At 36.5% G+C, this 16,871-nt stretch overlaps 1 protein-coding gene across 2 annotated transcripts in view; it reads right to left on the bottom strand.

The window, feature by feature from the left end:
- Positions 1-489: 489 nt before the first annotated feature.
- The window catches only part of ARHGAP15 (Rho GTPase activating protein 15), a 309,490-nt gene continuing 293,108 nt past the window's right edge, over positions 490-16,871 (bottom strand). For both annotated transcript variants that reach the window (XM_072418118.1, XM_072418119.1), the window contains exon 15: positions 490-1,255. In XM_072418118.1, the coding sequence (XP_072274219.1) occupies positions 1,084-1,255 (172 nt within the window). In that variant the 3' untranslated portion in view covers positions 490-1,083. The remainder of the gene's footprint in view (positions 1,256-16,871) is intronic.

Here is a 16,871-nt window from a genome sequence, read left to right as displayed (position 1 = left end):
TAAGGACTAAAAACATTTGCCAAACAAAATTTGCCAAACCAAACAATTTTAAGAAATCCATTTCATATTTGCTGGATCACCCAGGTTGCCCAATGTTTTCATTTATTAAATACAAAATATAGATGTCCTTCCTCTGTATTGTAAATACAGGTAAACATGCACATCAAATTGCAACCTATTCACAGCTAAGTAGTAAATCAACTCAGCAGACGTTTTGCAATGACTGTACTTACTGTTGTGCAAAATCCATTCATGGGTTATATTTCATATCTATCTAATGAAATAAGGTTTTTTGGTTCTTTATTTTAGTTTAAAAAAACACAATTTAACCTATTTAATGTGTACCTATTTAATACATATGACAATATATTTTAGCTGTTTTTATATTTTAGATTTTGACTATAATATATATTAAAATTTCTTTTAATTGTACTTTGTTTTAAATATTCTTATCGACTGGGAAATAATGAAAGTTTGAAATAATTAAACTTTAGTTGAAATTTTCAAAATGTTTTTTTTATTGAATGTTGTACTCATAAAGGAAACACTTGGGGGACATAGAAATGTTCTGTATATACTTGTAGAAAACACTGCTTCTTAATTACAATTCTAGCTACTATTTACTGAATATTGTGTTGAGTGTAACTTATATATATTAAAGAAAACAAACAACCAAATGAATACATAATGCAAGTTAAAAAAAAAAAAAAAAATATGTAAACTCTAATATGTATGTCATTTTATTTATGATTGGTGTACTGATATACAAGATTAAGATACACAACTTTTGGTACAACTGAAATAAAAAAACTACCCCAAAAAATTGAATGCACTGCCACATGACTGCCTTTTCACACCTTATATCCTGGCTTCGTAATGCCTCCCCTTTAAGACTACAAGACCCTTTGACTATGTGATGGTAATGTGAATCGTGAATACCATCTACACCTACCTGTCTTGTGACCTTGGGTGCAGGAAATTAATTTTGGTTAAATTTTTTGCATTTTAAAAAATAAAATCTAAGCTAAAGGTGGGTGGAAAAGAATTTTTTTTAATGACGGGGTTGATTTTTAAGTACAAAACTTAGCAGAAAATGTCCTCAAATTTAGTTATCATATGTTCTACAATTTGGTTTTGATAAACCATGCAGACAGCCATGCTTCCTGTATCACTTTCAGGTCTCAGAAGAGTTGGTCCAAACACAATTCCCAGACTCTGCGTGGACATAAGATTCGTAGATGCATTGATAACGATCCTGTAAGAAAAGAACAAAAAGAACATTTTGTGAAAGACATAGGCTCAGCGAATATGAAGCTAAACTACTTGGAAGGGGGGGGGGGAGACCATTTTGTTATAATAGACAAAGTTATTTAGAGGCAATCTGTAAAAGAAGATTATAAATAATATAAATTCTTGCCTGTCAGAAAGGGAAATCTTACCAATTTGTATGATGCACAGATGCAGGCTGCTCCCCTTCCCCTTATGGGCCAATATTGATCTCATAAGAGTCTTTACACTTCAAACCACGGTGCACCCTTTCCCTGTGATATATACTACCAAGTGAATTATTTTTGATATATGCAGGTTAAACACTATGGGCTTGATTTATTGAAGCTCTCCAAGACTGGAGAGGATACACTTTCATCAGTGAAGCTGAGCGATGCAGCAAACCTGGAGTGCATTTCTTCAAAATAATTTCCTATTTGCTAACAAATGTTTTGAACCCTGCACCAAATTCATTCCAGATTTACTAGATCACCCAGCTTCACTGATGAAAATGTATGCTCTCCAGGCTTGGGGAGTTTTAATAAATTAGGCCTTATTTCCTCAGCATCCATCACCTTCTACCTTATGCGGACATAATAAACTAGTTTGAACGCACTTGCCTTACTGACCCTATACCAAGGGTCTCATCTTCTTTCCCCCTGATTGCTCCCCCCCTTTATACACATATTTGGGAAGTTTGTCTATAATAAAGGCAACATTGTTTTAAATGGCCAAGTCAATTCAAAATATATTTCAGTTCATGGCAGATGCCAAAGAGCAAAGGGGTAAGCAACACTTTGCTATACCTTAACTGGATCTTAAGTGGAGCAACAATTGACCTTAAGTTGCGGGATCTGCTATAGCCATTCTCAGGCTGTTTACCCAAGCTGTTGGATTTATTTTATTTATTGTTTTTTGTTGTCCAGATTGTAATAGGAGACGTTGAACACATAAAGATTAACATTAACTCTCAAAACTCCTAAGTGGACCAGAGCAATGTGGGGAATTATAGCAGGGAGATCCGTTGAAGTATCCAAGAAATATATGAACCCAACCTAGCAAGTTCCTGCTATAGCTAAACTATTACATTCAACATACTGGCTTTTAACCAGTAAAATACAATTTCTTTGATACACACCATGTGTGGTTTAATCCACTTAAAGGAAAACTCTGGTTATGTCACAAAACATCTGGACTTGATGATTAGAAAACTGTAAAGCAACTCAGATTTGAAGATAAACAATTCAAGGAACCGAGGAAGAAAATGATGGTCTGCAGTGTCCATCCAAGGCGATAAAACAGACTTTCTTTTTTACCTTTCTGGTTCTTTCTCTCCCTTCTTGTCATGCTTTATGAAGAGATTTTAGCCAATGGCATTTCAGCAGCTTTATTACCATAATTAGGGATGAATAGAGTAATTTCGGCAAAAATTGATTTTGCCGTGAAATTGCCGATTTTGCCTTCAGCGAATTTCACCGAAGCGGAAACTCAATTTTGCTCACTGAGTTGCCTAGGTGAAATTTGAAAAAAATATTTTTTTTTCTTGATTTAGAGAACGTGGGTTTTGGGTGTTTTAGGGTATTCTTTTATGTTTAGTTTTTTTTCCTAATTTACGAGTATTTGATTACAATTTTTAAAAATGTCTTTTGGTCTTTCTGTGCTGATACAAACAGGAAATGAGTTGCAGGCAAAATCTTCAGAGAACAGTGAAACCAGCGCAGGAAAACTTATTTGCTGCTTGGTAAAAATGTGCAAGCCCAGTAGAGTTGAAATAATCAGAGGAGGGATGTTTTGGGTGGTAGTATCTGTGATGAGCCATGGAAGTCCTTCTTTCATAGACTCTATTATGGACATTGACATCTCTGGAGCATTTACTAAACAATGTGTAGTGAGAGGCCTAGTGCTTCTTCTTATTTCATGAAATCACAATGGATATGTTGTAGGATCTGCATTGTACAAGGCTGGTATTACAGTAGTGCTTTTAACTTCCAAGGACAGATCAAGCACAGCTTTTCCCAGTTGGCTCATAACTAATTTGGTTTAACACATATTTGAAGTAGATTTTCTAATTATATCACAACTTGCCATTTTGTTTCTGGATAAACAATTTCTGCAAAACACTCTTGCATGGTTGATGTATCCACGCATGTCACTTTTGCATATCCAAGCAAGGAAGACAGAAACAAATTAAAACTTCTGGATGACCAGGCTAATACTACTTTTCTTGATGAGAACCAAGAAAACAATATTTCTGCAAATCACTCTTGCATGGTTGGCTCTGCTGTCCTAGCAAGTTCATGTCAATTTAGAAGGAAGAGTGAAGCAAGTTAAGACTTCTGGATGCCTTGGTCAATACCACTTTTCTTGGTGGAAAAGATCATTATTGGGGCTCACATTCTAACCTTCTTAGTCATTGATATCATACCATCTGCCTGCCATCATAAATATGAGATTATTATACATGTCATCTCATGTGCATGCATGGCTTACCAGGGAATGTACTCTTCTACCTCAGCCCTAAAGGGTAACCACATGACAAACTAAAAAAGGCTATTGAAGAAGTTGTATACAATGTATTTCCCTCCTCCTTTGTAGTCTCTTCTTGCATCATTATTTTAGGTAGCTGTGACTGCTCTGACAGCATTTTTTGGAAACATGTTTGACATTCTCTTCCGACTATGTGATGTAATGGCCAAGTGATACATCATCCTCATCCACTACTGCTTGGAACTAATTATTATTATTATCATTAATAATAATAATAAACAGGATTTATATAGCGCCAACATATTACGCAGCGCTGTACATTAAATAGGGGTTGCAAATGACAGACGAGTACAGACAGTGATACAGGAAGAGAGGACCCTACCCCGAAGAGCTTACAATCTAGTAGGTGGGGGAATAGTAGTCGCAGTGCAGATCAAAGGTGTCAGCAGCTGTAGACTCTACTTAAACACAAAGTCTATAAAGAGATTTGACCTCACAGCTTTTTTCCATAAAGGGCCTGTTACCTGTTTCATTTAAGCTTGGAAAAAGATTCAGTTGGATTCATATTTCTTAATATATGGAACTTCTGAAACTCAAAAACAGACATATGTAGCCTTACTGACTGGCTCTATATTGGCTGGAGGTTCCTTTAAAATTATCTTGGCTTGGAGAATTTAATTTTTGATCACTTTCATTCAATCAGTTTGATATTTTCCTGAACAGCTACATCCGAATACCCACAATCAGAAGATTCTCAGTCCTTTCCTAAAATAAAGCATTGTTTCAAGAGATGTACAATAACTAATCATTATTCCATTTTAGGCCACATAACTGGCTCACTGCATATTTTTTAGGCAAAACTGATGTTTTTCCTATGAGCAAAAATAGTTTTTGTTAGATAAAAGGAAATAAACGAACATATTTTAAATGTGTAACTAAAACAAAGGGTAGGCAAGTAGTTGGTACAATATTAATAAATGTTATGTTATTAGCCTTAGAGCAGCTATGTAACACCATCTCACAAAACAGCCCTGATTTTAATAGTAAGAACAGCAGTTTGGCAGATTTCATTTAAAGCTATAAAGGATGTATTATACATTACTTTTTTCTTTCAATGTTGGAAACACATTGGATAGTTTCCTGCTTTATTCTGATTTACTTTGTCCTGATGACTATTGTTAACAGTGCAAAATGTGACAAGAAATTCAGCATTTTACAGTTGTCACCAACAGGAACAGAGAAAAAATGTTCTTGCCGACTGATTTCCACTGTCTGTGGAAAGGTTTGCACTTACTTTCTGTTCTGTAATTAAAAAATGGAAAAACATGATAATGGTTTTAACCATTGCCTACTCTACTCCAATGTTTTTCACTTAAAGCTAAAGCTTCTGCTTTGAAATGTACTTATGCAGTAGGGTCTCATCCCTCTGCACTGCATATGTTAAATTTTGGTTTGGTCAGGTTGGAGAAATAGGTATGAACACTATGGTTATTCCTTACTTCCCAGTAGCCAGAACTCTTCTCAGCTGTCTAACATTCTGGAATGTGTGTTGGCCCTTGTTGTCCTCCTGTGTAATGCAGGACTGCTGGTCCAGCATGGCCAAAATGCAGATTCGGGTGTCGGGTCACACAGTGAAGAAGAAGCTTGCAGGAGTGAAGAATAAATTTTCACTTTATATGTATGCCCTATAGCTTTTAAACTATGTGCAGATGAAGAACTGCATAGGTAAATGTATCAGCAGCTGGAGTGGGTCTTTAACTATATACAAGCTAATATCTTGTTGCTGTGAAAATCTGGTTACACTCAAAGTCAAATAGAATCAATCTAAATCTCCATAACATTAAACACCGATCTAATACCTTTTGATTCCGTGGTCGTGCTCACATATTCTACCCCAGGTGGCTCATATCTTTCACACATACTGATAAAACATACAGTACAAACCTTAAAGTTCACTAAAGTCCCAGCAAATCACACTAAAATCTGTTAATACCACAAACACACATAATACATCATTCCTTTTAAACTGAAAAAATGAAGCTGGAATAATCAGGAAATAACACACGCATCTAGACCTGAAACTTGGTACATTTAGAAATATACACACAATTTACTTATTTAATGATTAAAGAGATTCACTTAGCTTAGTGAATGACATGAAGCTCCACTGACTTTACCCATCCGATCATGTATGAGGAAAATCCTATTTTTTAAAAATTTCCCTGCGTAGGTTTATATTTCACCTTAGTAAGTTAACAACCTAATTTCCTTTTTTTTTTTTTTTTTTTTTTTTCATTCAACTTATTAAAGCTAAAGTTAAAAAAAAATCAGTAGCACTAGTGATAAAATATTAATAATTAAAAACAAAATCTTTCACTGCAATACCTACCATCTCTCCAGTGTTGTTCCCAACAGTCTGCGACCGGTCATCCAGCACCATTCATAAAGCACCAGTTCCCTTTCAGGTTGAATGAAATCCAGAATATTTAAAAAACCTTATATATAAACCTAAATATATAACCTTCAGCAATTTTGATTGGCCATGCTGGGATGATGTAAAGTCTTTCATCCCAGGCACACGTAAGAAAAGCCAGCATTGCCAGGTTTCCCAGCTCAGCTTTGTTGCCAGAAACTCAGGGTGATGAAGCAGGTAAGACATGTTATTGCAGAGGAATTCTGTAATAATGACCTGCCTGATCATGGATACCTAAAAGTGGAACCTTACTTACACTTTAACCTACCTCCTATGAGGCCAAGGACTTATATACAGGGTTACCATATCAGCCTAAGCTCACAGGAGGATTTTGTAGACAATGACACTTACATTAAGTACATGACTACCATCCTCTATAGACTTCAGGACCTCCAAAATCAGTGGAAGAGGACCAAGTTTGTCATGTGACCTCTGGAAAAAATGTTTTTACATTTTTCTTAAAAAGGTGGGGGTTTAATGGAAGTGGAGGAGCTATATTAGTCACACCCCTGTATGTAATTTAGCAATAGTCTGTAATTTAAAGGAGTGAATGAGTTGGATGAATCACATCCAAATATATGAGAATTGCTGCAGTGATTGTTTTTTTGGTTAATATCTGTTGGTTTGCCATCATTATATGCAGCACAGTGCAGACCACCAGCCAGTAGAAACATTGGGTGGGCCATTAAAACTAGCACACCCTTTGGCTCTTCCCTTTAAATATCCTTTTGTGAAAACTGATTTATTTTGTGTATTTTAGTTCACACTGAGGATATTTATTATCAGTAAAATGAAAAGTGACAGATTTGCTTTATTAACAAACAATAAGGTTAACTAGTTCTGTTTTTAGCTAGCGTGGTTTTTTTGAAATATAATGAAGGTGAAGAATAAATGGTAAACAAGGGTAGCCTTATGCTACAATATATTTACACTCCAGGTGATGAAGTTGTAGTAGCTTTTTTATGTACACAATAAACAGATTTCTTTTTCAAGCTAATAAAACTTAAAGGTGATCCTATAAAACAAGTTTTGTAGCACATATATATATACAAATATATATAGTTGCCTACAAATACCTGGGGATCCCTTCAGTGAGGTCTACATAAAGCTCCTGTGATGGGGTGGCAACAATGTGGCACTGCTCCTGGACTCAGAGCAGAGTTGCCACTCTCATGTAGGCTGTGTCTGGTAGCACTACAAAGGGAGGGGAAGATTTTGTGGGGGGGCATGGCTAGCTATGTAAGTCTATGGGCTGATAAGGTTGGGAAAAGTGGTGATCTATACTATATTCAATGCTTTCTAACCACCAATTCACGAGTTTGTGATCACCAGTTTAAGATAATAAGGTTACCGTGATCAATCACTGACTATCGTAAAAAAAAACAAAAAAAAAAACTGAATTTCATAAATTTGGTATTATTATGTTAATAACATGGTGATCAGAAAAAAAAAATTAAACAAAAAATGACATTCCTTTAACATTTCCTAATTTTCCCTGATACAAAAAAAAGGTATCTACTGTATATTGTTCTTTTCAAGTGAGATAAACATGAAAGAATATTACATGTTATTAGGCTCTGGTGTAAAAATCCAATACTGGAAATATCATACAGTACACATAGTGCAGCTTTTGTGATCTTCACGTCATGTGATTTGTTAGCAACCATACTTCTCTTCAAAGTTGTGTAGATTTTGTTGTTGTTGTTGTTGTTGTTATTGTAATGCAAAATCCCCTTAGTAGGCAAAGATAGGCATGTATTTGTCACATATTCTAAAAAAGCAAATGGAATTCAAAAAATGTCCTTAATGACTTCTGTAGTTTCAGGTACTATGGAGCAATTCAGCCTTAAAGTTTGCAGCATAAGCAGCAACATATTTGGTTATGCAGAAGCAGCATTGCCACATTGCCCACTCCATGCAAGACTCTGCACAGCTTCTGCTCTTCTATTCTAGCACTGACTTATCCACCCCCAACAGTGACTCTGCAGCTCATATATTATTTTTTAGACATGTTGCAAATTTAACTTGCTCTTGAATACCCCTCCTTTTATTACATACTAGGTTTTTTAAATTCCATATGCATTAATATTTTGGATAATATAGCAAGATTTAATGGCACCTAATCTGATGGCTTTTTAAGGTAAGGAAATGAAATAGCCATACTTGCTGATTGACCACAGAAATACAATAAACTACAACATAATCAACATTACAATTGTATTGTGTTTAAAGAACCAGGAAGGAGTGAGGTGACTTATATAGTATTGTATTGGCATATGAAGCTGGTTAAAGAAAAACCACAGTGCAGGACTAGACCAAGTACAGGGTATTCATAGCATTATATTGGGTCCTGACATAATCCTATTTATTATAACATTTCTTCCTCTTTTGTTATAAAATAAAAAAAATAATCTCCAGTCTTTGCTTTTATTACATTTGGATGATTGCTCCATGTGAAATGTGTTTCCCGTATGTTTGTATTCACTTGAATTGTGTTTATCATTTTGTTTTGACAGAGAAACAAGGGTGACATAACTAGGCCAATTTTATATAAACATGAGAACAAATATTTAGTATTAAAGACATGCTCCCATGCATTTGTATTTTTCGATATTGTAATCCAGCCTGGTTTAACAAGGGTTCCATGAAGTTCCTTCAGAGATTGATAAGAGTTCTAAGCAGTGAGCATCGGTGGGTAGATTTCCTACTTGGCAGTACCTCCATTGTATAGGTATTGACCACACTCAGCAGGAGTCAATTTACTGACCACCAACATAGCAGGTCATTCTTTTCTAAAGTAAAGGGGTATCTCTCCTGATAATCAACAAAATAAAGACCCTCCTCCTCTTCTTCTGATCACCAATGTAAAGGGTTCCTCTCCTACTGACCATTAGTGTAAGGGAACTCCTCCCCTACTGATTAACAGCATAAAGGGGACCCATCCCCAACTGAGCATCAATGTCAGGGGATTTCTCTCCTTCTGGTCATCAGTGTTAGGTGCCTTCTCTTGTACTGACCATCAATATAAGAGGACATAGTTCCTACTGACCATCAATATAAGAGGACTTAGTTCCTACTGACCGTCAGTGCTTAGGGACTCCTCTCCTGGCTCCTGGACACTATTGTAGTTGGACACCTTTCTTACTCAAGGTAAATCAACACATTTCCTATGGACCACCACTGTTGCTGTTCAGGCTTGGGACAGTGTAAGAAATGAACAATTCTACTGATGACCACTCATGACAAAAACAGCATTTCTTCTTATTGTTTTTCTTTGAATATATTAATTTATTGATATGCTAATATACTATGATCTGTAGATATAATAACTTGACAGTTCATCTTGCTGGTTTTAGTAGTACCAGTCCTATGAAAGTTGTTCTTCATCCCTACCAATGTTGCCTTTCATCTTGTCCATATCCTTGCTTACGATGCAGGGCAAATGGTCACTGATGGTCCTGCATTGGCTATCCAGGACCTAGGTCTACAATGTAAGTAAGTATTTCTTTATCTTTTTGGCATTCACCTAATTCCTCACAAATAAAAGCATGCCAGTATGTTGACTGGATCTAACACCCCACTTGGCACTGTTGTGCAGCACAGAATCATGTAACAAGATTCCTCTACCCCACCACACAGGCTCTCCTGAACCTGGCTACAAGGAATTACCTAACCCTAATGAGCACACCTACAGTGGTTCCTGATTTATGGATTTAATGAATTGATATTACCGTATGACTGGAGATTAGCCAGCCACCTTTTATCCCTTTCTGTTTATGTTTCTAAGCCCTTTAACTCTGCCTGCATTAATACATGTCTAATAAATTTTCAAATATATACCGGGGACATCTTTACCATAAAAAATTTCTGTGCATTCAGTATGCCTCACGCCTGAACATTCATATCTCTCCCCAAACACAGATTTGTCAAATCCACTCAGACAGGTTGTGTAAAGATACAGATGTTACCGGATGAGGAACCAAATTGTACGGGAATTACACCCTGGGAAGAGAGATAAATTGCTGCTAGTAGATTGTGCCAATAACGTTCAGCATCCTTTATCTATAAATGGCTGGACAACTAGTGCCACATCTCTAGTTTGTTAAATGTGATGAAATGCATGGTAATCTTATGTAGGAAGGACAGTTTGATAAAAAGCAACATGCTCGAGCTTTGGGCTGAATGCAGCTGTTGGATGATCTATATGAAGTTTTGATTCAGAAGCTAGGGTGAGCATATATGAAATTTAAAGGGCTACAAGAAAAAAACAATCAAAAGTGAATTGTTGCCCTGGACAAATTATAGGTGCAATAAATCAGAGCTAAAACACTATCAAGACTCCTCCTCACTTACTGTGCTGTAGTACAACAGGAAATGATTGACTGATATATAAGAGATTTTTTAATAACCAAATTTACAGATAGTTACTAAAGATTATGTTCACTACTTTGTTTAGGGAAGCTTAACGTCTTGATGGTTATCATAAGTGTCTTTGTACACAAAAATTGGTATCAACATCATGGCTTCCTCGAAAAAAAATTGCCTTCAACACCCAGAAACTGGTGCTCTTTTAGAAGATTTCATCAAATTGTAAAGCAAACTCCCGTTGCTTTACTGTGGCAAGAAAATTTGGGCCAAATTATGTAAATGCCCCTTAAAGCGTAACCTAATCTGGCCAACTCATCTGTCCCCATTCCAGCACCGGGCCCTCCATCTTCCTTCTTTTTTTCCATTTCCTAATGATCTCAAGCCATCTTGATTGAGCGTGCCAGTATGACACAATCATACGTAGTCCCAACTCAGCAAAGGAAAGCTAGGAATGCCCGACTTCCCTGGCAATTAAAGCTGATGCTGCACTGGGATAGAAAAGGCAGTACCCTCTGCTTAATACCGTGTCTTCAGCTCAATACCGTGAATATGTTTGGAAGAGGTAAAAACATAGCAATGAGTGTTCTGCTGGAAGGGGGGTGTCCTTGACCAAGTTAAATTGCCTAACTGCACTGGAGGTCAGAGGCCTTGCTATGTTGTCCTTTGAGCACAATTCCAAAAACATGCAGCTCAGTATCATGGTAATAATAATACGAATACGACTAATAATAATAATAATAATAATACGACTATGTTAGGTACATTTGATCTCATAAGATTGTGAGCCCCTTCAAAGGACAGCTAGTGGCAGGACAATGGACTTTATGTAAAGTACTACATATAATGTCAGCATTATAAAAATTCTAGTTATTAGGCTGACTAAAACTACTACTCCTTTGGCTTAAACAGAATAATTTGCATTTTTGCATGTCAACTGTCTGGTGTACAGTAGAAATAAAGTAAATCTGTTTTCAAATGTATAATCATATGGAGGCCAACAGGACTAGTTTGAAGAAAAATGCTCACTATAAATAAGGATGGGGAGAAATGTGTACATAATCATACAAATTATAAAAACTACAAAATCACTTGATCTGAATCTGTATCTTATCAGGTTAGTTTTTTATTGATAATTTTTTTTACTAATAATAAATGTTGGTTTGTATTATGTTTTATTAGAGCTGTTTTTATTGTGTAACTGCAAAATATTTAGTGCGTGCCGGTTCTAATCCAGCTGTTGTTTGGAGGCAGTAAGGAGAATATTTTTTTTAAATGACTTGTTTTAGTTATTTTAGATCTAAGTAGCACAAATTTCAACTAATAAAAAAAGGTCCCCATCAACAATATGCAGCTCCTAGAAACAAGAAACAAACACAAATTTAAAGTCCAAAAATAACATCAGAAAAAGAAGAAAATCTCCTTATATATTTATTGATATAGAAAAGGAGGAGGTCAAATTCCCCTAGAACCAGCCAACCCAAAAATCTATCAAGATGATGTCTCCATATTTAGACTTTGGGCACATAATAGCTACAGTATGTTAGATCTAACCATGTTCAAATCCAAATTCGTTTTGCAAGTTTTCATCATCAGTAAAGAAATGTAGGGCAAGTATGGCTTTTGTAGATTCACATTAATGGCAGTCATACACTATGTAGTATTTTTAGGTGAAAAAGTAAATGTTGATCAAAACTCAATCAAAAATACATTTTCTATTTATCATCATTTGGTAAGAATATTGATCAAAGTAGTACTAATTTATTAACGGATAAGTGGATGGTACATGTTATACTAGTAGTCGATCATGAAGAATAACATTGTATGTTAATTGTTTTATCGATCCAAAATAACATGTAGACAAAACTGTATACTTTATGTTTAGGTTTGAGGAGAACTGGTACCAGGACTTTTTCTCTTTATCTCTGATCAAGTGAGTAACTACATGGGCCCACCCACGCAAAATTTTGATCTTCCCTCCTTGCCTACCCATGGTCATGGTAAACCTTAAGACCAGGAGGTTCGTCCACTGGGGGTCATATAACAAGTGCAGTCCCAACCCCTCATGCAATGTAGTACAGCGGTGGTGAATTAATTGCATACTACTTCCTCAAGTGTTGGATCCCCCTCTTCTGTGCATTCTCATCTCACTTTAGTTTCCAACACACCCTGTATGTCAAGCAACACTCAAGAAGAGAGCAGAACTGAAGTGTTGTGAGTGACAGAAGGAGGGTATGTAGAAAAGGAGGACCAAACTCTGGGGGAGGTATCAATCTTTTCATCCACTGCTGCACTAGTTTGCATGGGAGAGGACATGAGGAGTTGTATTTAATCAGGGGGCTCCTGCTGGAGAGATGGAGGATAAAAATTAGGAAGCTGGGTAATCCAGCAAACCTGGAATGGATTTTCTAAAAGTAATTTCTTAGTCGTTAGCAAATGTTTTTATCTCTGGACTTGATCCATTCCAGATTTGCTGGATTACCCAACTTCACTGATGAAAGTGTATCTTCTCCAGCCTAGGATAACTTTAATCAGGCCAAGTGAAAGGAAATTATGGGTATTGTTCTCCGTAGAATGTGAGGGTGTTGGGTATTGATGATGCCATTGCAAAAAAGAAAAATAAAGGTGTCAATTGTTTATATTTCTATGTCATCCTATTACAGTATCCTGTTTTTACCAGACCAGGTCACCTTTGTAAACCGTGTCTTCCCTCCGATGATTCTGACACTCTCTACACTTGCATAAATATAATATTATTCATATTTAGAATAAACAAAAAAATAAAAAGTCACATTGAACATTGAATTGAAATGTCACTCTCAGTTTAAAACCGCATTGTTCACAGCCACTGTAAAGTGGAGCTGTGACGGACGGCATTTCAAATCAGCATAAGGCTAATGCTGATATAATTTTGATTTAGGCGCAAATATGAGAAAACATACGCTGTCATATTGTAGAAGTCAGTCGCTGTGCATGTGCGAAGCACTTCCACCCTAGCAAGAGAAGAACATCGCCATCCAGTCCAAAACTGACTAATAGAATTACAGTCAAAACACAATTGAATCCTGTCATGACCCAATGATAAGTGTGAAAAACCAAATGAAATAAAGTGAGATGGATTAGGCCAAAAAGATGAAACCAAGCGGGCTAACAATGAGGATTGCAGAGCGGTCTGTTTGGCCAACAAACCGTTTTATGTATAAAAAAAGCAACAATGAAAGCTTTCCCTGATTTCATATCTCTGGAGTTTGATGAAGATTGGACACTTGTGACACCCATCCAAAAACATTAGTAAATGTTAAAATACCATTTAGTTTTTTTATTAAAATATACACTATTATAATTCACTGTCTTAATGTAAATGTCAATCTAAAATCTATTTTTCAGAATTGGAGTTGACCCAAACATCAAACGTTCGGTTCTAAATAAACCAAATTAACTTCATATTCAAACTAACTATATTAGCTCAGAGGGTTACAGAGTGAGGAGCAATTTTGGGGAATGACACCTGACAACCATCAGGCAATGGGAACAATTACTATTAAAGCCTTTTGTCAAAGTACACAGTTGAGATTGTTCCCATGATTGTCAGGATGCTGATGGTTTTCAGAACGCTTCCCACTGTGTAGCTTCCAGCTTTTACATTTGTGTCCCAAACTTGGTTTATTAGATAATTCCATGTTTTGGTTGAACTAGGTTTTAAGACCCAAACATAATAGTGGGCAGGAACACAGAACTCGGAGTTGGACACTTGAAACTGTACATGTAATACTGAAATTGTACATGAAACAATTTACTGTATGTATGGTGTCAAACCGTAAGTTCCTGCCATTATTAAAACTTCCTGACAACACTAGGCCACTATCTCTGAATTTGCAACAGCGTTGTCAGCTTGCTGTGCAAGTTCCATCAGTTTGTTTGGGCTGCTTATCAGGTCAGCAACTTTGAACTAAAAACACCTTGTAATGAAGAAACATGTGCTACAATTACTGAACTTTTAAATCAATTTGATGATTATGTTGATCCAACAAAGACAAAACTCTAATGGTTACTGATCCAGAACAGGAATAAGGGGCAGAAGTCCCAAACTACTGAGGCCAGACATCCAGCATTTTCAGAAGAACTCAGAAATGCCAGCCCCTATAAATATTTTATTAGAAGTTACCATAAGGGGTAGGAAATATAGCAGCAAAGACTTTTACAACATAATTTTATCATCATGGTTTTGCTGCTGTTTTGACATTAGTAGCTTAATTTGTTCATCTCAGCACATGCACAAGAGCTGTTTTACCTGGCAAAAGAGTGGTATTTATGTCCATTCATTAATGAGATGCACACCGCTCTGCCTTCAACACAGCCCTAATTGGAAGTGAAGGAGACCTGAATTCTATATTCATTTCAGTAACACTTAAAGGTTTGCTTCCCACTATGAGTGAACAACACAAGAAGTAGATGAACACTGAAAAGCCCATCACTCCGCTCTCTCCATCCATCTGAATATGCCTTGAACTGCAGCCTGACTGCCTGGATCCTTTTTCCAAAGTCTGGGCTTTGCTGCATGGGGACCACAAGAGGCTGATAGCAGGACAGATTCAGGTTCTTACATTGCTTGCATTAAAAATGATTTTAATGATTTAAAAGCATTGGGCTGACCCCTATCAGCTTGCAGAACATTATAAAGGTGTATTGCATATAATAATAATAATGTACAGATTGTATTAATTAAATTTGATATTGTATTTGATTGTAAAATAATGCTTCATATGGTATACCTTCAGTTTTTTTGTAGTTGGTTCTACAAAAAAACAAAACAAAAAAAAAACATTTCTTCTCATAATTGCTTCTCCTTAAATTAAAACAGGTCCTGTTAAATTACTTAGCAAAAATTATTTGTTTTAAGACTCTTCCGATACAAGAAAATGTAACGGGCCAATATTGCTTGTGATTCATACCTCAGAAACCAATACATATGAGACTGCAAAAAAAAAATAATTTGTAAAATAAATGATATTAAATTGTCTAATTGATTCCAGGCAGGGACCAGAAGATGCAGGTGGCAAACAGCTAATGAAAGTCTATAAATCAACTGTGACGTTCCTGAGTCGTGTTTTTCTTTATTTAAAAGCCACCACCAACTCTCCAGCAAAGCCATTGATCTGTACAAGGCCTATCAACACTTAGGACTGGCTGGGAAAACCAGATTTTTTTTTTTTGCACACTGAAGGGATACATTTAATCCAATTTGACAGGCAATGCCAAAGATGCCACTGGTAATTAATTAGCACGTAATTTAGACGGCAGAACAACAGGATATAGGAATCGGTATTCAGTGCCATTTCCCCTTAGGCTTTGTGTTATGAGGGTCAGGACTATGTCTGTCGTGTTGAAGGTCAGCAAATCAATTGGCAGCGTGCCATGACACTGGACGTTTTGTGATACATATCCTTCACCCGCTTAACTGCCTCTGGCATTCGTTGCCTGAATGGAGAATGAGAACGCAATTCTTTTTTTTTCTTCTTCTTTTGCTGGAGAATTGTACATTACGTTCTTGAGTGATTCGGCGGAGGTAGGAGTTCAACTTGCGTAGCACTCACTTGTCACAAGGCAGACTTGTCTACGCTACATTCCAAAAGCATCAAGAGACACTTTTCATTTTACAAGGCACCGGGGCATGTTATAGCCAAGTCGAACAAGCTGCATTTATATGTTTATATAGATTTTATGACACCTAGGACGAAGTAAAGCAAGATCCTTGCCTTTGATCTGGATTAAGTACTGTTGCTATAAACACAAGTATTTTCTTACCCTTTGTTCACCCCTCACCCACAAAAATGGGTCAGTTCTAATGCCCTTTTGGTGAAGGCAAGTACCAGAGATTAAAAGAAGGGCTTGTTTCAACCACCCTGGGATGTAGGGCCAATTTACATCTTTCTGCGGTAATGCATGCTTTGTTGGCATTATTGTACTTTGCATTTGGCATTATAAGGCAACAAGTTGTTCTAAAAAATGGACACGTGCCATTTTCTTTAACGCAGTGAACTACAGTGCATGCTGGTGCATTACCATGTTTTGTGGTGTGCTGTAATGCATGTGCTTTGCAACTGCATTGGGATGTCATTCAAAATAAATGGCAAAGTCTTCATAACATATATAAGCACAAAGTGGTAACATGAGCATTACCACAACACACCCCAGCAAAGAGATCTGCCTGAATGCAAGTGTATGGTTAGGGTTGGGGTTACATTTCAAAACAACATAGAAAATGGTTGTGAAAGTAATA

Source organism: Pyxicephalus adspersus, chromosome 7, assembly GCF_032062135.1.
Source record: "Pyxicephalus adspersus chromosome 7, UCB_Pads_2.0, whole genome shotgun sequence".
NCBI lineage: Eukaryota > Metazoa > Chordata > Amphibia > Anura > Pyxicephalidae > Pyxicephalus > Pyxicephalus adspersus.
This window is presented reverse-complemented; position numbering and strand designations above follow the sequence as displayed.